The 23,144-nt window shown below is 51.3% G+C and overlaps 5 protein-coding genes across 5 annotated transcripts; 2 read left to right on the top strand and 3 right to left on the bottom strand.

Moving 5' to 3' along the window:
• Positions 1–118: 118 nt before the first annotated feature.
• Positions 119–1,528, bottom strand: HER10_EVM0007242 (uncharacterized protein; the record flags this gene model as incomplete). Its single annotated transcript, XM_035476803.1, has 4 exons — positions 1,403–1,528; positions 1,299–1,349; positions 264–1,242; positions 119–212 (listed from the first exon to the last, which is right to left on the bottom strand). The coding sequence occupies exons 1-4, from the start codon at positions 1,515–1,517 to the stop codon at positions 119–121; spliced, it is 1,239 nt and encodes a 412-aa protein (XP_035336204.1). The 5' UTR covers positions 1,518–1,528.
• A 2,461-nt stretch (positions 1,529–3,989) lies between these two features.
• Positions 3,990–5,335, bottom strand: HER10_EVM0008594 (uncharacterized protein; the record flags this gene model as incomplete). The annotated part of the gene is made up of 3 exons (XM_035478109.1): positions 3,990–4,392; positions 4,466–5,052; positions 5,111–5,335. The coding sequence occupies 3 exons, from the start codon at positions 5,333–5,335 to the stop codon at positions 3,990–3,992; spliced, it is 1,215 nt and encodes a 404-aa protein (XP_035336315.1).
• Positions 5,336–8,935: 3,600 nt separating this feature from the next.
• On the top strand, positions 8,936–10,732 carry HER10_EVM0011173 (uncharacterized protein; the record flags this gene model as incomplete). The annotated part of the gene is made up of 6 exons (XM_035480611.1): positions 8,936–9,435; positions 9,496–9,826; positions 9,877–9,918; positions 9,990–10,124; positions 10,177–10,283; positions 10,360–10,732. The coding sequence occupies 6 exons, from the start codon at positions 8,936–8,938 to the stop codon at positions 10,730–10,732; spliced, it is 1,488 nt and encodes a 495-aa protein (XP_035336550.1).
• A 1,221-nt stretch (positions 10,733–11,953) lies between these two features.
• HER10_EVM0009091 (uncharacterized protein) lies at positions 11,954–18,422 on the bottom strand (the record flags this gene model as incomplete). Its single annotated transcript, XM_035478590.1, has 2 exons — positions 11,954–16,423; positions 16,497–18,422. 2 exons carry the CDS (start codon positions 18,420–18,422, stop codon positions 11,954–11,956), a joined length of 6,396 nt encoding a protein of 2,131 aa, XP_035336354.1.
• Positions 18,423–20,448: 2,026 nt separating this feature from the next.
• Positions 20,449–23,133, top strand: HER10_EVM0002254 (uncharacterized protein). Its single transcript, XM_035471974.1, has 2 exons — positions 20,449–21,067; positions 21,163–23,133. Exons 1-2 carry the CDS (start codon positions 20,638–20,640, stop codon positions 22,962–22,964), a joined length of 2,232 nt encoding a protein of 743 aa, XP_035335726.1. The 5' UTR covers positions 20,449–20,637; the 3' UTR covers positions 22,965–23,133.
• The last annotated feature ends 11 nt before the right edge of the window (positions 23,134–23,144 follow it).

Raw genomic sequence — 23,144 nt, 5'->3', positions numbered from 1 at the left:
TCATATTGACTCTAACTCACTGCGGTAATGACAGCCGTCGCTAAACTTACTCTAGACACGAAATTTTGCGAGACACTTGAGATCTTTTCCCGCGTACCTGGTTCGAAAAGTGTTCAAATCAGGAGATTGTGCCGGAGTTGTCGGCGCAGTTGAAAACTTTCGAAATCAACCCCGATGCATACGCGTCCTTGATGGACACGGCTACACTGTATCTGTTGCCTACTCAGTTTTCGTTCTTCGGGAAAGGAATATGATATACTTACGTTCCGGCGACCACCATGAACAGGCCCACAAGGACGACGAAAACGTGAAACCCGTACATTGCTTTCTTTGATGCACCTCCCTTTCTGTACGACGAAAAGTCCTGCATCCACAACAGAGCTGGAAAGATGAGACTGAAGGGAGCAAAGCATAGAGCGCCCGCGAGTCCGAGAAGATAGTTGAGGATGGGGACGGCTTCTGCCACGATGAAGGCCAGAATACCCAGCGTCATGTTGCTGCCAATCCAGGTTGTCCAGTGGATGACGGTGTTTGCCTGCAGATGTTGCGAATCTCTCAGGATGCGCACAAAGAGGTATTTCGCCGCCACATGTTGGTAGATACCGACACCGATAATCAGACCAGGAAGCGCAACACCATACGATATCTTCTTGAACAAAGGGCCAGCGCTTCCAAAAGCAGGAGTCGCGAGCCAAACACCACACCACCGGTAAATAACCAGTGAAAATGAGAGATACATCGCCAAAACGAGAACACCGGTCACCAAAGCAGCCTTTCTGTACTGATCCGGACGACGCATCTCCGAGATGATTGGGAGATACATGGAGGAGCCACTGTTGCTGATAAAGATGTTTGCGCTGGCGGTGATACCAGCAACAAACGTCGGGTGGGCAATCGCCGTCCAGCCGAGGTCAAAGTCACCGGGAGGAGCGACGGCAGGTCGATCTTGTTGGGTGACAGCAACAACGAAGATGAAGACGGCGATGAAGAAGGTGGCGAATCCGAACCAGGTGAGCCAACCCAGGCGGCTGAATGTGCGCACTGCGGAGAACATGGTAATGAGGATCGCGCCAACCAAGGTGAAGATGACGGTGCATGCTCCGTGATTGGACAGAGCATTGAATGCGGTCGAGATGGAGACAATACCCGCTGCAGAAATGAGGACTTGGGCAATGAGGATCTGCAACCCGACAAGTTCCTTCCCGACGCGACCCCAGAGGCGACCGCACATGTCAGCCAAAGCTAAATGTAGTCATTAGTATGTCTTCATATTGAGGTGCAAGCAAGACTCGACTCACTATGGCATTCGGGATGACGATTACGGAACTCGCCAAGGATAACTGCAGTGTCTAGACATTTTATCAGTATGGTCGTCGCTATCTTCGAGTGATAAATGACTGACAAGTATTGAGAACGTGCCATCCAACAAGAGAAAGTGCACCGCCTACGGCTCCAAGAGTGGCGAAGGCTCCGGGGACGCTCAAGATGCTCATGGCGAACTGGATCTTGAGGAACATAATCGTGGCACTCTGCCAAGTGACTGTGCGGAACTGGACGCCATCTTCCGTATCCCTGAAGACTTCGTGTGTCGTCAAAGCCTGTTCCTTGAGTGAGGAGATCTCGTTGTGGACCGAAGGCGGTCTGATTTTATCGTCGTTCATCCTGGAAGGTAAATCGTGGCCAGCATTGACTTCGTGGGCAGTCATCTTGACAGTCTAGTTCTCGTGATTTGATGTAGACGTTCCTGGAACCACAGATGCGGAGAGTCGGCTTCGTGGGTCCTATTAAATGCTCCATCATCGGCAATCCGGAGGACTACCTTATCTGAATTTATCAACTTTTCCCCATGTCTTTATCATGATGCTAGCCCTTGAACAGTTAAGTGTAGCACCCGTTTGATGCGCACCCTGGCCTAGATAAGGGTAGCTTCGCGGAGATAATCCATGAAAATGCATACAGTGTGGTCGCAAGTCGGGCACCGTCTTACATCCCGACTCAATTCCGATGCGCATCACCACATAACAACATGCTGAGCTGCGGTTGTGGACCATATCCGACTGCCAATGACAGAGAATGTCCAGAAGATTGCTTGCAATCCAGAACAGAATCGGTGATTCTTATCACACGCTAAAGCCATGCTAATGCACTCGCAGAGTTGTCCCGGCCATTCGGTATCCAATGTCCACTCTGGCGGATGTGCCAGATATCCAGGCTTCGATCCGCTTTGTCTCTTGAGCCTGCAGTATGGGGACTGGACTCCTGGTTGGTATTTGGACAACATCACCCGGGCCACCGCTTCTTCCAACTCCTCCATACGGGTAAGGAATGGTCGTGATAATGAAAACACCAATGACCTGGTCCAGAAAGAAAACGGAGTCAAAGTGCACTGTCGAACTATTCGTCATATCGGCTAAGTTGTTCCGGACCATTAATACGACTTTGCCGTTGCTGTGGCATTTAAGTGGCCAGGTTTTAACCCCTAAATTATTGTTGATTGGTTTTAGAGTTCACGTGGGACCCATGCGAATAGTAACATTCTCTTGCGGCAATGTTGTTTTATATGGTCGCGGCGGCTTTTAGGCCCGAATTCAGGTGATTAAGGCTTCTCTTCGTGCGTTTTTGTAAATTTTCTTAGTACGGAGTGCCCAAGTCCAGTAGTAGGGATATCTGGTGCTGCGAATGTGAATGAATACGGCACTTGCCTCCTTGATGACAGCCAACTAAGCGACTGAGGGTTTTCTAAGTGTTTAGGTACTCAGTGACCGACTACTAGCAAATGTTCAAGAATCCTCTTCTGAAGGTGTCTCTTGCAATTGAGAAGCAATTCCTTGAGAGTTGATTGATTGTCTTGATGCCTTAACTAATTCCAGTCAGCGGGCATCAGGGGGTCCTTCATTGCTCCACATGGCTAACTTAACAGGATAACACACTCCACTAAGATCATGACTAGAATCTAACGTTGGTGACTTCAGTTTACTCAATTTCTCGCTTCTTCTATCTAGCAACAGCCCACAAATTGAGCAAAAACTATTCGATGGCGCAGGCATCCGCAGATAGACTGAGGAGAACGGCAAAAGTTGAACATGCGGCCAGTGTGGATTGAACACACGACCTTCAGATTGATTGAATGAAGTTTCTCGGGCACGAAGTCCGCTTCAGTCTGACGCTCTCCCAACTGAGCTATGTCCGCCGCTATTGTTCATTGCCAGGGGAGGCTACTACGCCAACATGGATCGTTGCCCACTGTTTGGGTGGTTGAGAGGCAGTCTTAGTTCGGTCGGTGACGACAACGAACAGTGGGTTGATCGATCCTAAATTGGGGCTACTACGTCTCATGTCGGTGCAGATAGCAGATGCAGATACCTTGAGTACGAGAAGCTCGAACTCGGAATCCCGTAGAAGTGGATGTACGGAAGTCTGCAGACTATGGTGTGCGAGAAGACGTAAGCGCAAAGAGGACATGGACTTCGATAGGTAAGGTAGGTAAGCTTCGGAAGGTTATCTTAGTCGTTCTACATGAGGTACTTAGTCAAGTACCTAAGTGCAACCCCTCAGGTTGTTGATGGACTGATATAAACATCAAGGCGTGGACATGGAGGAGTCTGAGAGAACGAAAACTCGGACCTGGCGCAGGCCGTACTGGATCGTGTGCCTCGCCGCAAACAGGACTCCAACACATGACAAGGTGTTATGGGCCATGGCTTTTCTCACGTGGGATTACTTAAGTATTGAACTGAATTACTAATGTAACTACTAATCTTCGAAATTTCATGGTCATTCATTTGTTCATAATGCTGCCAAGAGGCCATCGCTACTTGCATACAATTTCGAAGCCTTTCCCGGTAATCGCTGATTTCGGGAAATGTTGCTTTGGTTTGGTGACATCAAGGTGTAGAAGGTTTGATGGCAGCAACAAGAAAAAAAAACATGACTCGTAGCGAGATTCATACGGCGCTCACGGCCTTATAACGCAAACCTTTCGCTCAAAGTCAAGCCTGGAAAGCCATGGGGCAACCCCTAGCTTGACTAATTCTCTCTCTCGTACGTTCCATGTACTCCTTGCCTTTGCATCTCTGTGCGTCTGGGCCAACTTCCGGGATGGTGTATCCATCCGGATGATACTTTGAGCCTTCATCGCCAGGTAAGTGTCCGCCTATCAGTCTGGTATACAGAGCCGAAGGACTCCATCGCCACCAGAAGCTCGGCTTCACGTAGTATGGGTGCGCGAGGTAGCTTGGCAAGTACATTCGGCCAGTCTTCTTGTCCACATCTTGGATCATTGGGTTGGTCCACCATTTTGGCCGAGGCAGACAGAAGTACTTGAGGACATTGCGTCGGAAAGCGACTAGGTTCTCGAAAATGAAGAAGTCCAACTTGCTAGGGTCCTCGTACCTAAGGCCATAATGGGTCAGCTGTTGACTCTGTACCTAGTACGTCCAAAACATCAGTCAGTCGGGCGACTCACCCCATGGCTCGTCGGAGTACAGGTTCCATCAGGCAACGCAATTGCCTGAACACGAAGTTATGCGTAAACTTAGGGAAATCCATCAGAAGAAGAGTGATGTTCGCGTGTGCTAGCTTTTCGTTTGAGATGGCGTGGACCATGTTGTGCTCTTGGTAGTCCAAGCACCACTTCTGTAGTGCTTCCAACCAGGCTAAAGCATCATCTTTTTGGCTCATGTGGGGGACTAAGCACTCGTAGGAGATGCCCATCTCGTTGCCTAAATCTTTCCAAAAGATAGCTAAGGCATTCTTCTCGAACATTGTCAGGTCCCTCCATTCGTATAATGCGGTCCAGCGCATAGGTTCGAGGACGAAAAGGCTCAGAGTGTAGAGCATGTCATCGTTCGATATCTTGCCGGCTTCTCTCCAGCGGCTATGGAGGAAGTTGACGCGAGAGATGGCATCAATGTTGCGTCGTGAGTCCGGTGTGTTGTAGATGATTTCGTACATCAATACGCCGGTGTCTGTCCGACGTTTTGATGCTGTGCGATCGCCTGAAAGCTGGCTGGTAGCTACCAAGAGCTTGGAGATCGTCGGAATCCCATACGTCTGCGGACGGCTTAGCTCGAGGGCCTATTTCAGCACTGCTTCTCGCTTCTTGACTAACCTTAAAGAGCGCGAAAGACACGGATGTATAAAATGTTATGGGGAATTCCCTTTCCGAAAGCTCACGCATTATAGAAGCTGCGTCTGACAACGGCAATGAAGCCATTTCTTCTCTGGTCTTGTACTGGGGGAACCTCCGCTGGAACCCATCTCGGCGACGGTATCGCAGGGCCCGAACTGCGAGCACGTAGGCGGTGATTACCGCAATCACTGGTAAAAAGTACATGGTGTATTTTTTCCTGGCTCGCAGGTGAAGAGTAAGAAGGGTGGAAAAATGAATGTCTCGAAAGCGAAGATGATGGGACCGCATGGCCTTTGTTTTATTTCCCTAGGCATCATGCGGTGCGACTTTGGAAAGGAGTTTCCACATTACCCCAGGCAATGCATTTGATTTAGCCCATCTTCTCGTTTCTTTGACCCTGGTCCTCGGGTGACGCCCCAAAACCGTCTTCTTTTGACATCAACAATGCGAGTCGACTTACACGTGTGATGCGGGGGTGTCTCAGAGCCACCAATCATCAAATTGGGTAAAATTCATGCAGTAGTGCAGATCTGCCGGGACGGGGGCGTTCTGTAGTGCGGTTGGCGCAAGCCAAGAGAATTAGAACAGCACTTAATGGGGCTAAATCTGACAAGAAACCGGAACCCGTCGGGCTTCCGGGCGCGACTATCAGACGAGGTTTGGACTGAATCGAGTTAGCTGGTCAGTTGGAGTCATACAATTCGACTCAGACCTGATCGGATTGGTAGGCTTTGAACTTCAGGTCGTCGGAAAGGGCAGTTCCCAAGGATCCGGTTCACACACACGGGCCAGGCGCCATTCTTCTAGTACTTGGACCGTCCCCGGATGACAGCTGATAGCCTCCCCGGAAAGCAAGTTTCCTCAATTTGCCCAGTGATCAAGGTGATGAGTATTGCAGATAGAATTATTCTGATTCGTTGACCCATGCCCGAGGTCGTGACTTGGTCGCGTCGTTGTCTGCTTGGTTCAAGAATGGAAGCTTGGGCAGGCCCTGGTTATCAATGTACGCTGAGGGATTGTATGTACCTGTGAGGCACCTGTTTCCCCCGGTCGCGTAGAGGGTGTTGATTAAGCTCATGGGGCAAAATGCTGAAACTGAGAGCTAAGTTGGCAGATCTTCGATCTCGGTAATGACCCACCCAAGTTGAAACTGTCAATAGGACTGATGCTCCAACTCTAGATGTAGTCGGTGGTTTCCCACATTCACCTTCTTGACTCGACAGTGTCTGTGAGTCCGGGGTAACATCTGTGCCACATTTAACTTAGTTTAGTCGTCTCAACGTCGAAATTCCAAGGTATTCACTAGGTAGAATCAACCGCGGCATTCGGACACCTATGCACGATGCGATAGTCATGAGATGTTGGTGAACAATGAGTCCAATCTGATACTTTGCGTTGAGATCATAGCAGTCTATCATATGCCGACGCACTGATTTGGCGCCTTTGATCTACGAGACAGGAGACCTCGGCGATCAGCGTGCTGAAGCGAAGGGCTCGCCGACGTAAGGTAGCCGCCTAAAGTAAGTAGAAGCCGGCACGCCCAGCCAACTTTGCCAAAGTTGCACCTCGAGTTTAGGTTATCTATAGACCATACTTAAACGCGAGCTTTTGAGCTTTTTCAGTCATCTACACCGGGCTCAAGAGACGGACACCCGCTCCGTGGCCCCGCCGGCTCGATGTTGAGCCTTGGAGTGAATGACAACACGTCATATGCCAACACCCTAATATACCAAACGTTTCTTATACTCAACTTTCGCAATCCTGGACAAACTGACTCACTATGTACACTCGTAGTCAAGCTGTAGAACGGGAGTGCGGATGCCATGAAAAGGTGTCGTGCTATTTCGGGACCACCCGCCCTGTAGACGTCGATGGTATTGGCATGTGTCCTCGGCAATAGTAGCAATGTACTCGGTCGCATTGCAACTACCACCCACATATTCTCGGTCTAAATCTCGAAGTGGCGGATGAATAATTCGAATAATCATATCTTACGTTGTGCCATAGTGTTGAGAGTTAGTATGCAATGCCCCATGTTGACTGAAGGGATTGGGATATCTCAAATCCTGTGGGGTTTAGAATCAATGGCTTCTCTTTGTAAGATCAACAAGTCTGCTCCCTGGTTGCTGGTGAGATTTCGCGAAAGATAGGTACTTCACCTTACTCAAGTACATTTGAGTCAGCTCTGACTTTTGCCTTCTTTACGTCGATGTTTGCAGAGTTCCAGGGTGATTTGGGATCTCAGCCTCAAGTGTTTAGGCATACTAAGTCTAGTCCAGTCCTTATTATGAAAACCCGGCTTAAGTGCGAGTATCGCAACTGCCGGCTGATCTTTTGCTCAACAATGATAAACAAGCACATGAGTACAGGTGCCTAGCTTTTACCGCGGTTTAAACCATAGATTCGGAGCCTATGGTGAATATTTCTAGCCTCTGACAGTCCCATTTTGCTGTCGGGATACCAATCAAAAGTGACGCTCGTGTGCTGACAGCTTTTTCCCTTCTATGTCAATAAAGTAGAACCAGGGATAGTCACTACAAAACCTGTTAGTCTAAGCAACCGACTAATGCTCCATGGCAAATCTGAACTCCTATCTCAAGATGGCAGTTCAAGATATTGATCTATTCTCTTGTCAACGCGTGATCAGTTACCTAACCAGACTGCTGCCGCTCTCCATGGATGCTACCACAAGCGCGATGAATGTTATCTGCTGAATGCTGTTGAATTTACAAGAAATGTGCTATTGTTCAGCTTTTACAGCCCCTGAAATCTTTCACATTGTTGAAATCTTAGTTGCGGTGACAACTATGATGATTGGTGCATTATGTGTTTATTCTTCTTACTCTCATATCCAGGTAAATACCTAGCTACAGATATCTCAAAGACGTCAACGGATATGGTCATGCAAGATGGTGAAAGTCTGAGCATCCCGATTGCCTTCATCATCACCTCAGATGAATAGCATTATCTTCAACTTCCGTTCAAAGCAATGCGATAGTAGTCCGCGGAGTGTACCTGTAGCGTTCTCAGAAGGCTGAATTTGATGACGAATTGCTTAATTGCAGACAGAGTGAACTAACGCGAGGGAGAAACGGTCCGTCAATCCGCACGCCTACGCAAAGCCGCATAGCCTCACCGAGACTTACGAGTCATTTGTTCGGGAAGGTAGAAGGGGAAGGGCGAGCCGCCGCCCTCATCTCAGCCCCCTCCTAATGCCCGCGTTCCCGACTGCCTGCCGCCCACAGCACTGGCCCCATTTTGGCAAAGGTCAAGAGCCCCCGTTAGCGTGAAAGAGACCAGGTGCTCCGACCCGCGTTATATCCCCCACGAATCCACACGTATCAAACCTTGAAACCTGGGGGGCCCATGGGCAGCGTGGTGTGAGAAGCGGAGTTTCTCGCAACCGCTTGTGTCTTGACAAGTCGTGTCCGGGGCCTGATCATCAGCGTCATTGGCCCACTACCGCGCTTGAAGCAACAGGGAGCTATGCGGGGTTTTCTCTCCGCAAGTAACGTGGGCATTGGCACATCAGTAACATCGGACGACCTAGCAGGCTTGCATCAGCCATTGAGCCATGTTGATTCCTCCCGAAGTTCACGCGGATGCTGCCATTCCCCGGCCATCAAAGACCGAGCCGAGCAATATTTGTTACTTTGAACGCCAAGGAAGAAAGGCAACCCCATGGGGCACGCTATGGATCCCAGACAAACGATATATAGCAACGACATGTCCCGTCCATCTGGTAGAACTTCTGCTTGAGACATCACCATCTCGACCTTTTCCTCAGACCTCACATCTTCAATAATGGGCCACGCAAAAGAAGCAAACGCCAAAGCCGTCGGCGCTGAACTCGCTGCCGTCCTACCGGATATTGGCCCCTGGTACAAGCAGCCCCATATCCTCCGCCTGAATCTCTGCATCGCCTCCCTCATCATGTGTGCCTCCGCGAACGGGTACGATGGCTCCATGATGAACGGCCTCCTTGCGCTACCCCAGTGGCATGCCTTCATGAAGCAACCGACAGGTGCCTGGCTAGGCTTTGTCAACGCCGCCTACTCCCTCGGCAACGTCCTCGTGTACCCCGTCGCTGCGTGGGTCTGCAACAAGTACGGCCGCAAGATGGGCATCTACATCTCGTGGGTCTGTCTGGGCACCGGATCCATCCTGCAGACTGCAGCACCCAACGACGCTGCCTTTGTTTGCGCTCGCTTTCTCATCGGCTGTGCTTCTGGGTTCTTTCTCTCAGCACCTCTTTTGATCACGGAAAATGCGTACCCAACACATCGAGGGATGGTGTCTGCTCTGTACAACTGTGGCTGGTACTTTGGTGCGGTCGTGGCTGCCTGGGCGACGTACGGCACGAGAAACCTTGATCACTGGGCGTGGAGACTGCCCTCGCTGTTGCAAGTGACTCTGCCCGTGCTCTCGATCCCCGGTCTTCTCTTCATCGGGGAGTCTCCTAGGTGGCTTGTCTCGGTAGACCGAACCGACGAAGCGAGGACCATTATTGCTCGAAACCACGCCGGCGGCGACACCCACTCACCTCTCGTTAACTTTGAGATGATGGAAATCGAAGACACTATCCGAGCGGAGAAGGAAGCTCATTCGGAGACAAAGTGGTCTGATCTCTGGGCTACTCCCGGAAACCGACACCGACTCTTCATCTCCGTCAGCTTGGGCGTATTTGCACAATGGGTCAGTATTTTGAAATCACCTATCAGGATGGTATACTTATTCGACTCTAGTGCGGTGTCGGCGTCGTCAGCTACTATCTGGCCATGGTGCTTGTAAGTGACACCCATCCACAATACTTGACCCCTTGCACAGTGGAACCAAGCTCTGACATATGACATTCTAGTCCTCTGTCGGCATTACCTCTGTTGACGACCAGACTCTCATTTCAGCTTGCATCCAAATCTGGAATCTGATATGCGCCTCCACTGCTGCCATCATGGTTGACAGGGCTGGCCGGCGAGGACTGTTCCTTGCTTCGGTCAGTCAAGACACATACCAAGATCCAGCAATAACCACTGACAGGAAGATAGGGAACCATCATGTTGATCTCGTTCTCCATTGTCACTGGTCTCTCCGGTAGCTTCGCCAACACCGGCAACGCCCCAACCGGCACAGCAGTAATCCCCTTCCTCTTCATGTAAGATCCCTCCATCCCTAGTGATCACTGGTCCCAAGAACAAGAAAGGGGACACAACCAACTAACATTCCCACAGCTTCTACCTCGGCTACGACATCGCCCTGACCCCGCTCATGGTATCCTACCCTGTCGAGATCTGGCCCTACCGCCTGCGCGCCAAGGGCCTTACGGTAGCTCTCATGGTGAGCATCGGCTGCGTCTTTTTCAACACCTTCGTCAACCCTGTTGCCCTCGAGGCCATTGAATGGAAGTACTACTTTGTCTTCCTCGCCGTCCTCGTCATCATGCTCATCAGCGTCTGGTTCTACTACCCCGAGACGAGGGGCCGGACGCTGGAGAACATGGCGTACATCTTTGATGGTGAGTCTGCTGAGGTGGGCACGGGTAATGCCTCGAGCGCACTCAAGGAGGCGGAGGCTTCTCATGTGGAGGTCACGCACAAGAGTTAGAAGGTGGAGACTGGGCGCTGCCGCATGCGAAGGTCTAGATTCATATGGGTCTATAGACAAGAGTGGAAAGTCAGGCGTAGGATGGAATACGTATACCTTATAGTACCAATCGATCATTATTGCCATTTTGCCAATGCAAGATACCGGGTCCTTCAAAGTACTTGCTGGGGGCTTCCAACTGGGCAGGGATGGTCGACCACGGAGAGTATCCATACCAGCGGATTCGTCCCTCAACCCAGAACCGAACATACGGCTCAATCTGTTACGGCCTGAAGCCATTGTGAACCTATCCCGACAAACCTATCCCGACAGAGTTCCCAGAGCCTCACTGAACGGCATCTTTCTTTCTCAAATCTACTAGTCACTTGACTCCATTCTCGCAGCATGCTTCATCCCAAGTGCGACGCTCACCCACAGCCCCTATCAACAAGGATCTCCGCTCCCCAAAAAGTCCAATTCCAGTCTTACCCCTGTCCAACCCCATAACGGCAAGTCAACTACTAACGCCCATTGGACCAATTCTCCCCCTTCAGCTACCGGGATGGGTAACAATCCGGCGGCTCTTAGCTTCGGCATCCAACGCGGTGGCCGCCCGCGCAAATTCCGGAACCGAGAGCAGTCTGTTTGACGCTTGCGCAGACAAACAGACCACCAAGCGCGACATATTGTCCGACACTCCCCGCGCTGATTTTTGCTAGCACGCCGATACTCCCCGGACCCGAGCTAAGCTCATCGAACATCCCCCGATACGCGTGTTCACTTGAGCCATGATCTGACTAGAAGCGACAGCCGAGTCCTGACAGACTTTGATTGAGGTGAGACTCGGTGACTCGGCGAGGGAGAGGAATCGACCTGCGAAAAGCTGAGCCTGCCAAGACCTCACCCATGTTCACAGAGTCCTGCTTCCGCGTCACGCCAAGGTTCCTCGCAAGGCAGCTGTAGGCGTCCTTTGTGCATGTTTAAACAGGTCTTGTCTCCTAGCTGTAGGCGAAAATGATACCTGGCGGCGCTATACTCGGCCTTGGTAAGGGCATAGAGGGAAACTTATGATTCCTGGACACAGTAGCCAGGCTGGGCACGTATCCTGTAAGATCTTACTTTACACAAGAGACAACGCTTCCATTCGACTATTTCCGGAATCTGTTTACCGCGGAAGCCGCGATGGTTTGCAGGAAAGAAATTATCCGGTTGCAAAGCAATCATCCAATCTGACAGACTAGTTCAACGAGGCCAAAAAACATCGTTCAGATCAAGCGACTCATCATCGTCCTCCTCCTCCGAATCATCCACAGCATCGACCCGCCTGAACAGCTTCAACACCCCCTTGTTCCCACACGCAGCCGCGACATCGACCGCCGTCTTCCTGCTCTTGTCCTCCAACAAAGGATCCAGTCCCCTCGCTGTCAGTGTCTTGAACCGAAGAACATGGCCCTCCGCCGCAACGTGTAACAAGCTCCGTCCATCGTCATCTACCGCCCCAAAGTCCGCGCCCGCCGCCTCGAACGCTCCGATCCCGCCCTCTTCGTCGTACAATTGCGGATCACGATTGTACGTGTAAAACCCATACTGCTTTTCCTCGAACCCCGCGTAGTACCAGAACAGCGGCGTCTCGCCCTTTGAATTGCGAGCGTTGACGTCGCATCCGCGCTCGACGAGGGTGTTGAACAACGGCCGCATAGAGGAGACCCAAAGCATGCGAGAGAGGACGTGCAGTACAGTGTTGCCTTCGTTGTCTGGAATGAGGGGGTCCGCTCCGGCTCTGAGAAGTGTGTCCGCGGCTGTCGTCCTCTTTTCGTACAGAGCTCGGTAGATGGCTAGGTACAGCGGCGTCTTCCCCTCATTGTCTCTTTGATCGATAATCGATGGGTGCTTCTCTATCGTGTAGGTGAGTGACTTCTCGATGATTGGTGTCTCGTAAATGTGCTTTGAAGGAGGGCTCAGCATGTGGTGAAGTATGTTTTGCCTGTGGCTGTCTCGCGCTTCCACATCGGCGCCGAGGGAGACGAGATGGTCGAAGACCGATACCTCTTTCGATGTCTGGGGGTCCCATGGATCTCCTGGTAGTAAGTCCAAGGGCACATCGGGACCCCGTCTAGAGGAGCAAGCAGCATGGAGAAGAGTTCGACCACTACCGTCACGATGGTTTGCGTCGATCGCCGGCAGCCTCAAGAAAGGATGCACGATGTGTCCATCAGCTAAGAGCTGGTGTAGAACGACACAGTCCTCATGGAGGTGCGGCTCAAAAGAGTAGTCTGGGTCACCCACAGCGTCATAACTATCAGGCGCTTCGTCAAACATGTACGACAAACCTTTAGCTCGCAGCCGGGAGTAAATCTTTTGATGGTAGCAGTATTGACCAGAGCATCTTGAAAAGGTGGACAGTGGGTCGGCTCCGTGGGACAACAGGACTTCGATCAAGCTAAGAGCTGATGAGTGAAGCTTGGTTCTCTCCTTCTGGTCATAAGTCTTGTTACCAGATTTCGCTGCAACGCGATGTAAGGGGTACCATTCGGCGTCTGGGAGCTTGCTCAGGTCCCACCGATTGGTTCCGCGCTCCCATGGTTCTTTGTCGTTCTTCTCGATCCGGATGTTGGCATCGCCCCCGGCAGACAAGAGAGCATCTAGCACTCCTGGTTGCATCTTGTTGATAGCACCAAAGATCGCATCCGCGTGAACGATCGCGCCGTGCTTCACCAGAAAACGAGTAAGGTTGACATCGTGCCCTGCATAAGAAAGACAGCTTCGTCCAGCCTTGTCCACAGCGTTAACATCTGCTCCACTCAGGATCAACTGATGAGCGGCATCCACGTGGAATATTCCGACGCCATCTTCCGTGCCCAAGGCTACATGAAGTGGTGTCTGCCCTCTTGAGTTTCTAGTTTCGAGGTTTGCACCTTTACTGAGTAGGTACGGTAAAGCTTGGGCGACATGCCACCAGTGATAGCCTTTGGCAAGCGAGTGAAGGACACCATCTTCATTGATATCAACGCCAAAGGTCTCTACGAGGAGACGTACCATACCGAACACGGGAACCGCCTGATGGACTGCCTCCAACAGAAATTCCGGACGAGATTCTTTGCCGCTGCGGTCTGGCACGTCGTGGGTTGATGTCTTATTGTGGCCAAATCCAGGTTGCATCCCATCAACTGGAGCGGGCCAACTGCCCTTTTCAACCTGTGCTTGCGACACGAGCAAGCCAATGCGATTGACAAGACAATCGAAACCTCCTCTGACGAGGATCTCCAAGTTGGTAAGCCCACTGATCTGGTGAGGGGCCAGAAAGTCCACGCCCAGGTTGAACAACTCTTCCATGACATCGTACTCGCGACGTCTAAGTCGCGTGATGAACAAAGCCTCGTTTGCTTGGCCTGGTACGATGACTCCAGGCTCACGGAGTGCCTTGAAAACGGCGTCGCGACGGTGAGGGATGAGTATCTCGTCATAGGTAGGCAATCTCTGGCCAAGATGTGATGCTGCCTGCGAGCTCTTCAACGAGTGCTTCTTGGCTGCACCTGATAGGCACTTGAGCGCATAGTCTCGACAGCCGGAAGTGGTTGTGTCGGTTAGAGAACCGTATGCTGTGTCAAACGTGCCCCAGAGATTCTGCTGGGTCAGATCAGCGCCGTGTTCCAAGACCATCTCTATAATCTCTTCCAATCTTGCCGTGTCCTCGAGGGGATCGAGGTTATTCCTGCCGTTGCGCCCATTACTCGAATACGGCCGTGTGGCATCTTCCTTCGTAAGACCCCCACACGCTCCATTCTCCTTGTCATGAGGTAATTTCATACGCCATAGTTCGAGCTCATCCTCGAATCCGGTAATCGCAGGCCGCAAATTCACCCCCTTGACATTGGCTCCTGCGGCGAACAACATTGACACTATCTCTGGTCTCCCTGAAAGAGCAGCATAGTAGAGCGGTGTGCATTCGCACCCATTTACGTAGCCGTTGGCTGTGGCGTTGACTCCATGGATTGGGCTTGCACTCGCCGCTTTCAGCCAGGCTCCTCGCCACATCGGACCGTCAAGTGGTTTGTCCAAACCTCGATTGTGAAGAGCGTCAAGAAGCATACCAACAATATTGCCCTGCCGACATCTAGCAGCAAGGTGAAGCGGTGTCAATCCTTCGTATGTCTCGATCGTAGGGTCCGCACCGGCATCAAGCAGCTTCTTCGTGAGGTCCTCTGACACCGTTACGGCTAGGTGCAACGGGGCAATGCCGTCCCTGTCGCGGACATTGATGTCTTTCGTAAGAGATACAATCAGTGAAAGGCAGGTCTCGTCCTTGTCGATGTGACCACTGTCGGCCTTAATACATAGTCGATGAAGTGGTGTTCGACCACGACTATTGGGTTGATTGACGTCGAGGCCCAAGTTGAGCAGCCCCCTCAGCATATAGATCATGTCCTCGGATCTGTAATCGGTATTGATTCGCCAGCATAACTCGTGAATCAAATTGTTGCCTTGGTAATCTGTGTCTTGAATGTCCAGACCTAGACTGACGAGGAAATCCAAGGTGGAAGGAACAGGCTCCTGTCGACTAAAAGAAGCCCGAGGCCCTTTCTGTGACTTGACTACCTCGTGTAGAAGGGTCCTCCCCTCAAAGTCTCGAGTTTTCAATAAGGCACCCCTGTCCAGGAGCTTCATGATCGTGTCTTGCAGTTCAGTCTCTGAGCTGGAGGCCTTCCCTGAGACAGCCTGAAAGAGAATTGTTGCGCCATTCTTGTCTCTTGTATTGATATCCACGCCGGCTTGAATCATCACGTCCAACAAGTCGAAGACTCGTGAGTTCCGAGAGAACATGGCGTCCAAGGGCGTTTGTCCAGATTTATTTCTCAAAGTCAGGTCTGCGCCAGCGCGTAAGAGTGCTTCTATGACTTCGGGTTCTGCGCTGTAGGATTGCAAGGCAATATGCAGAGGCCCATTGCCGTCTTTATCAACCATGGTGCAGTCTGCGCCGTACTCGATGAGCTTGAGGGTCGTGTCTGTGTGATAGTCGTCAAGCGAAATGAGAAGCGGCGTTTTCCCATTAGAAGTGGCCTTCCTATTGATGTCGGCCTTACCGGTCTCTACGAGAAGAGACAGAGACTCTGCCATCATCTTCCCGTGAAGGGCAGTGCATCCATCGCTATTGACGGCATTGACATCGACGCCCGCATCAAGCAGAATTCTCAGCCATACGGGATTGCTGGTTGTTATGTGCAGCAGAGAATCACCAGAAGGAGATCGATCGTTAATGTCGGCCCCCTTCTCTATGAATAACTCTAGCAGGCTCTTGAGCTTATCTGGCTCCGCCTTTAGAGAATTTCCTCTGCGGCACTGTTCGAGAGCGGCGTACAAAGGTGTGGTTCCAACAATTCGATTCCGATCGGTCTCATCACGAGGCAGGAACATTCTCATGCGGCCCATCCCAGCAAATTCGTCATAAAACTCACATCGGATTGTTGGGTCCGCTCCTTCATTGAGGAGAAGCTCGATGGTCTTGATTTGAGCGCTCTGGCTTGCCATGTACAGAGGGGTTCCGCCATGGACCTTGCGATTGATATCAACCTCAGGAAGTTGGAGGATTCGTTGGACTAAATCGTGCCGGCCCGATCCAGCGGACCAGGCAAGGGCTCGATGGAGGGATTCTTCATCTTTGAGAAAAGGCAAAAATGCCTCCAATACCTCCAGATGACCGTTTTGGCAAGCATACTGGATAAATAAAGGTTAGCGAAACGAGCAATAGACCCGCAAGGAAGTATCCGGCAAAGACGTGGTCACTCACCATCAGGGGTGTATGCCCGATCGATCGAGGTGCGTTTCCACACCGACGCCCAGGGTTTTCCCTTGTCTTCTCAGTCAAGGGGTTTACACCAGCGCTTAGGAGGACTTTGACGACCTCGGGGTGGTTTTTGGAGGCGGCCTCGTGCAACGGCTTGCGACCACTACCAGTCTCATCATGATCGGGATTTGCACCAGCGTCTATGAGGACCCGAATAACGCCGGCCATCCCATTTGTAGCAGCCCACCATAAGGGAGTCATTCCGTGAACGTCCACCGCGTCAATCTCAGTCTCGGGAGACAAAAGAAGATGTTTTGCGTATGCAGTGAGCCCATGCATTGCGGCGATGTGGAGGGGCGTTGTGCCAGATTTCGCATTACCGATTGTGAAAAACTGAAGTTTAGTCCAAATGTCCTGAGAATCAGGGTCACGCATTAGTTGGTCCAGTGCCACATTGATTCCGGTCTGATCATGGCCTGTGGCTGTTGATCTAGCAACATGGACATGCCAGTTATCCAACGCATAAGCTAGAAATGGATATCTGAGCTTCAGTTTGACAAGTGGAGTGTCTTGTGCTTCTTTGCCTTCGCCGAAGACCCCGGAGAGAAGATACGCCAGACATGCTGAGCCGAGGCAAGCATGCGTGTCTCCACAGCGAAGTACCGGGTAGCCGTCATCATATGATGATCTGGTCGTGCCCTTGAGGTACTCTGTGAAGGAATGATGGATCACACAGACGGTCTCGTCCGGCAAGATTTCCAAGAGAGGGCCACACGCAGCCCTAACAAGGTCTTTAGTGCCCCTCAAATCATGAGCCACATTGTTGTAGGTGACGTCAATCATCTCAGCTATCTCGAGGAGCCTGAGCGGACGGGTCGCATGGGTAACCCACTGCAGAATCAGACGTTGAATCGCGTCGGGCACTCTTGATCTGCGGGAGTGTTCGTTGAGCAAGTCGGTGTACATCTGGTTCATGTCGGCTGGCAAGGAGGCGAGAACTGCCTTGACATCGGCCCCTGCCTCGAGGAAAGAGTCCATGGCCAACTTGGCATAGAGGAAGAGGCCATTGGCCCGACCTGGAATGGCCGCCTGGATGAGTTGTCGATCATGGTCGGAGATATCTGAAACATTCAGTGCCTGTCGCACAAATGTCGAAATGTCGGCATCGACTACGTTCTCTTGAAGACGAATCTGATTGCATTTGGCATGTCGGAGAGGACCCTCAACGGCGGGGACCGGACGACTTGTGATGAGAACTTTCACTTTCGAAGGGTTCCAGTTGCCAAGCTTGGCTAGTTCCTGTAGAAAGATATCGTTGCCACGATCCATCTCGTCGAGAGCATCAGCAATGCAGTAGACTCTACCAGGCAGTCCCGAAAATGCCAGTCGAAGATCGTCCCACAAGTCTTGCATCGACATGGTGGCAAGTAATCGAGTTTTGTCGCTGAACTTCTCCTTCACCACATACTCTTTCAAACGCTTCTGGAGTGGTGGGCTGTATGCCAAGACCTGGTCCAGCCAGTCCCTGAGGAGTGCAGCCGGTTCATGATTCGCGTCAATGATTTGTCGAAAGAAAAAGTACAGTACCGGACTCCCATCGTTGTTATCCGAGAGTTCCTTGATGATCTTCGAAGCCAACACCGACTTTCCAGACCCTGGGATCCCTTTGACCCATAGCAGACCGGTATCTTCGCTTTGTAGCCATTGCTTGTACGAATGACTGGCCGTCAGCCAGTCTCCTGTGCCTGGGATGTGCGAACCAAGATGCTTGCGGTACTCGCTGCTTCCGAAGTCGTATGAAGTGGGTTTCAGCCAAACTCTGAGTTTCTGGATAACTTCGGGAGACTCGGGGAGAATTTGTTCGGGATTGTAGTTGCTGACATCGTCGCGGTCAATAATCACAGCATCATCTTCGCTTTGGGAAGACATGGCTTGTTGGCGACGAAATGAGTCCGAGGAGCCTGCCTGACCTGAGAAAGTAGTGAGCCGAGGACAGATTCAAGGAGGTGATAATGATTTAGATGAGCAGAAATTTGATGGCGGAATGATATACTGATCATCCAGCAACGCTGAACAAGGGCTAGTGCGGGATCAAATAGACAACTGCTGAGGTTCTTTTGACTCACATCATCGAATAAGGCGACCAGGCAGTTGCATATCAACGGGGTTGAGCTGTTGCCTGCTTGTATCCTACCTTAGTAAGCGGGTTAACCGAGGCGGCTGCTCCCCGTAAGCTGTTGGTTCCACCACGGTTGCCTGGTGGGATCAGCAACAATGGAAAGCAACACCTTGGCTGCAGCCTTCCGATATTATTAGACACAGCAATTGTTTGTGAGGGGTAATGGGCTGTTGGATCGCAACTGTCTTGCCGCAATTGGAAAGTTCAGGTACATGGTTGACTTATTGCCCAACAACGATTGGTGCATCATTCGTGTCGAATCTCACACACTGTACTAATTAGTAGGTAAGCATAAATGAGTTCTAAATCATTTCCTATCAAAGTTTGTAGCAAAGACTGGCCACGTTTTCCTCAAAAGAAAGCCCAAAAGTAAAATAGAGTGGGACGATATAATGAACAAGAATTGAAAACCGTGTCATCGAAGTCAAGGGAGCTCTTGAGAAACATGGAGCGTGGAGACTGTTGAGCCTACGTGATAATTCAACGGAGGACCCTGACCCTAGTCTTCAGACTCAAGCTGATAGAATGGAACAAGGCTAGATCAATATACCACTTAAAAGTCTCTCGCGAGTTCACTTGTTATAAGTTGGAACGAGCGCTAGCGAGTCCAGGGGCCTGACCTGTTGCTCGATATTCCACCCAGCTATCCCATGAACTGAAGATTCGCGTCATCATATCAAACTATGCATGTATATATGGAGATAGCAAGCAAGACGTTGGCTCAATCCTATTTCCGTTATTCCCTTATTAGGTATAACGAGCGTCCTTCAGGCAAAAGTTAGAAAAGATATGGAGATGTTTGTACTGATGCCACTCCGCAGTTGATGGGATGGGAAAGGAAAATCGATGTAAGGTCGGGCGGCTTGCAACCAATGAATAATATGCCATTCATATTCGAAGTATGCAAGACGAGATAAGCGCCATAACCGCGGATACGTGGACCCTTTACTTAGTGGTGTGCGTCATCATTCTCGTGAAGGCCCAGGGTGTCGATCCAAACGGACTCATCCGAGACTAAAAAGTGTGGGATAGCTGTGTGGTCGCATCGCAGGAGCCGTGCTACCCAGGCCACATAATCCATGTCAATGGAGGCAAAAAGACCATACGCCAAATAAATGGATTAGGGCTGACATCTTTCGGCCGATATCTGCAGTCTAAGATAGTAACACTCCCAAGTTTGTCCACAACCCCTGATGCAGCTAGTTGACTGACATGAAGTGACCCCAGATATCCACTTTCTTGGAACTACGGATACCTCCTCACAAATGCCAAACACTAACCCTGAGTGTCTGATTCTAGGGCTACCTAGCATGGATGGGCAGACTGTGACAGCTAAATCGCTGCATGAAGAAGATGACGAATCCGTGGAGCCAGTACGGCACTTGGATCCGCGACCTGGGTTCCCTACTGGTAGTACTACCTAGCAGAGGAGGACTTATGTTCAAATACTGTTGGTCGAAACCAAACATTAGGACTTAGGCAGGATCGCGGGGAGAAAGCAGAAACGAAATGATCAGTTACCAACTGACTGGATGGGAATCTGTAATGATTTGGAATTTCCATGTTTCCCATTCAAGGTCGGTTCTGGGGCCCAAGCTCCTGGCTGGACCGGGAATGCACGGGCCATGCTCGGACACGATGCTCCGCCTTGAGATTTTCCGGCGTTCAATTGGTGGCTGGCAGTGGGGCCGCACCTCAGCTTAGCTCTTTACTTACGTCATTGCCCAGTCACTGCTGGCAGCTGCTGTGCTCATTCATTCCTTCCCGCCTGAGGTAAGGTAAGGTAGCTAAGGTAAGCTGTGTCTGCCGACTTGGCTTGAATGGTGACGATTTTCGACGACATAGCATCAATCCAACCCAAATAGACCGACGATACCTTGGCTGGCGTGAGAAACTACCGTCCATCAGCAACCCGCAAAGTGCATCGAGCATTATACTTGGCTTCAACCGAAGTCGCATTACGAAATGGTGTCCTTCTTCGGCTTCGGCCGCCCATCGCGCGAGGAACGCGAGCGCGAACCTCTACTGCCGCGTTACAACGACGACACAGCCTTGCAGCAGCGACTGCACGAGAAACTGCACACGTACCAGATGCTTCGTGCCATCGGGAAGGGTTACATGCCATCCAATGAACAGCTTATTGTCAACCTGCGCAGTCTACTATCTGCTGACGTCCTCAACCCTGATACCCCCGATCTCAGCGACTCTGGGCGAGCCCTGGTTCTCAACGTCAAGCTTTTGATCAAGCAACTTATCGAGCTCCTATTACACAAGAATGACAAGGACCAGATTCAAGATTTCATCTGGTATCTCACCAAGGCTCGTCTGTCAGTTGACGCGTACGACATCGGTGCACGAGCATCCAAGGCAAAGGCCAGAGCCGACACTGTAGCAGGTGGGTCGTCTCTATTTTATTAATACCAGCAACCCCACGTCGGCTCCAACCAAGGAAAGAAAGTTTGTCCAGAGTTTAAACTGACAATTGCCAAGCGTACAAAAGCTTACAAACGGTGGGCTCCTTGATATTAACCAACTCGGATTTTCGCCTGCTACTTTCGGATCTGAGCACTATTGGCCGAGAGGTCTTCCGCGATACTGCGTTCACCCTGTCGGACGTCTCGAAGCAAGCGGCCAAGGATATCGAGCCATCAAAAGAGGAAGAAGAAGCCGTCAAGTACCCCAACGGGGATTCGAAGCCTCCCCCGACCAAGGACGATTTGGAAGATGAGGTCGTCGACATCGCAAAGGTTGTCACTGACGGCGTCGCCCGTGTCGCCGACGAAGCGGGTCAGAGCCTGACGGACCATGTCACCGGCGACGAACAAGAGACCTTGGTACACAGGCTCAAGAGCACCATTGTCAATTTGCGAGAGAGAAAAGACTACTCCGACTCGGTATCGACTCTCTCATTACTCATCCGGCGATATTTGTTGGCCTATTCGCACGCAGTTTCCGACACCATCCAGGTCGCTCGAGAAGACATCGACACCAATCCAGAGGCCGATCGTGCACTCCACAATTTCTGGCTATTCTTGTCGTCTTTGGGTAACCGTGAGCACTGGAATGATGTTGAGGCCCAGTTCAAGGCGGTCATGGAACATGGCCACAGCGATCCAGAATTTGACAATCTTGTCAGACAGATCGGCAATTTGCTCCAGGACATACTGACGGATCCTGACTTCTTCGATCACGCCGAGGACCGCTTCAAGGAACTGAGAGCCAAGTCAAGACAGTTGACATCCGAGTCCTCAATACGCGATGATCTTGATGCGTTGTTGGAGAAGGTCTATCTTGCTCTGAATTCCGTGCTTCAGGACACAGATATCAAGAAGGCCATGAACACCACCAGAAGAATCTTGCGAATTCTGTCACCTGCACATCAGTACACCAACGGCGAATTGGTGGCAGACTCCATCAACGTCTTCATACCCATGGTAGTGCAAGCAATTCAGTACATCCCGATTCCTCGGGTGGAAGTATCGGCGCCGGCTATCGATCTCCTTTTAGAGAACCTTATTTTGGAGCCCGGGCGCACCGTCAACAACAGTTCCTTCCTACCATTTAAGATCAATATCTCCACACAGAATGATGTCGAGATCCGCAAGGCACGCTTTCGCACCACGTCTTCGGTGAAGACTCTCATGAGGATCACGGTATCAGGCCTGTCGATTGCAGCCGAAGACCTCGGATATTGGCTGCGCCTCCACTCGGGAATATTGAGGTTGGCAGATGCTGGCATTGCGGGTTTTTACCTGGATGAGCGTGGTATCGATGTTGCTATTGATGTGGAGGTTGGAAAGGAGCGGCTTGAAGACATATTGACGCTGCACAATGTCCGCGTTCGCATCCACCATCTCAATTACAGCCTCCGAAAGAGCAAGTTTTCCTGGCTCGCTTGGCTACTCAAGCCTCTGATTCGGCCAACCGTCAAGGCCGCATTGGAAGCCCAGATTGCGGCCAGCATTGGCGAGCTGCTTCATTTCGCCAACAGAGAACTCCTCTTTGCACGCGAACGATTGAGGGCCACTCGTATTGCCGACCCGCAGGATATGTGGACATTCCTCAAAGCCGTGGCGGCCAGGCTGGTGCCCCCCGAGGACCCCGATCTGTACACCCGTGTGGGTGTCGCGCAGCCTGGACGGGGAGTTTTCAAGGGTGTATATGCCCCTGGCAGTCTCGTCAAAATGTGGAACGAAGAGGCTGCGCTGGCAGGCGACAGAGTGCACGAGTATCAACAAGACGGGTGGCGCAATTCCATCTTTGATGTCGGAACAACAGGCACAACGCTTTAATGTTGCACCGAGTAGTGCGCGCGCGGGTAAAATGGCGCAGTCGCTGTCACACCAGGGGAGCACAACGGTTGAGGCAGCCAAGGATGAGGGCAAAACAAGACCAGGCACGGTATGGAGTCGAAACTGCAAGACGTTTTCTCTCTCTCTCTCTCTCTCTCTCTCTCTCTCTCTCTCTCTCTC

Source organism: Colletotrichum scovillei (assembly GCF_011075155.1).
Source record: "Colletotrichum scovillei strain TJNH1 chromosome Unknown Contig00003, whole genome shotgun sequence".
Taxonomy (NCBI): domain Eukaryota; kingdom Fungi; phylum Ascomycota; class Sordariomycetes; order Glomerellales; family Glomerellaceae; genus Colletotrichum; species Colletotrichum scovillei.
The sequence above is the reverse complement of the archived record's forward strand: the minus strand, read 5'-3'. Positions and strand labels throughout refer to the sequence as shown.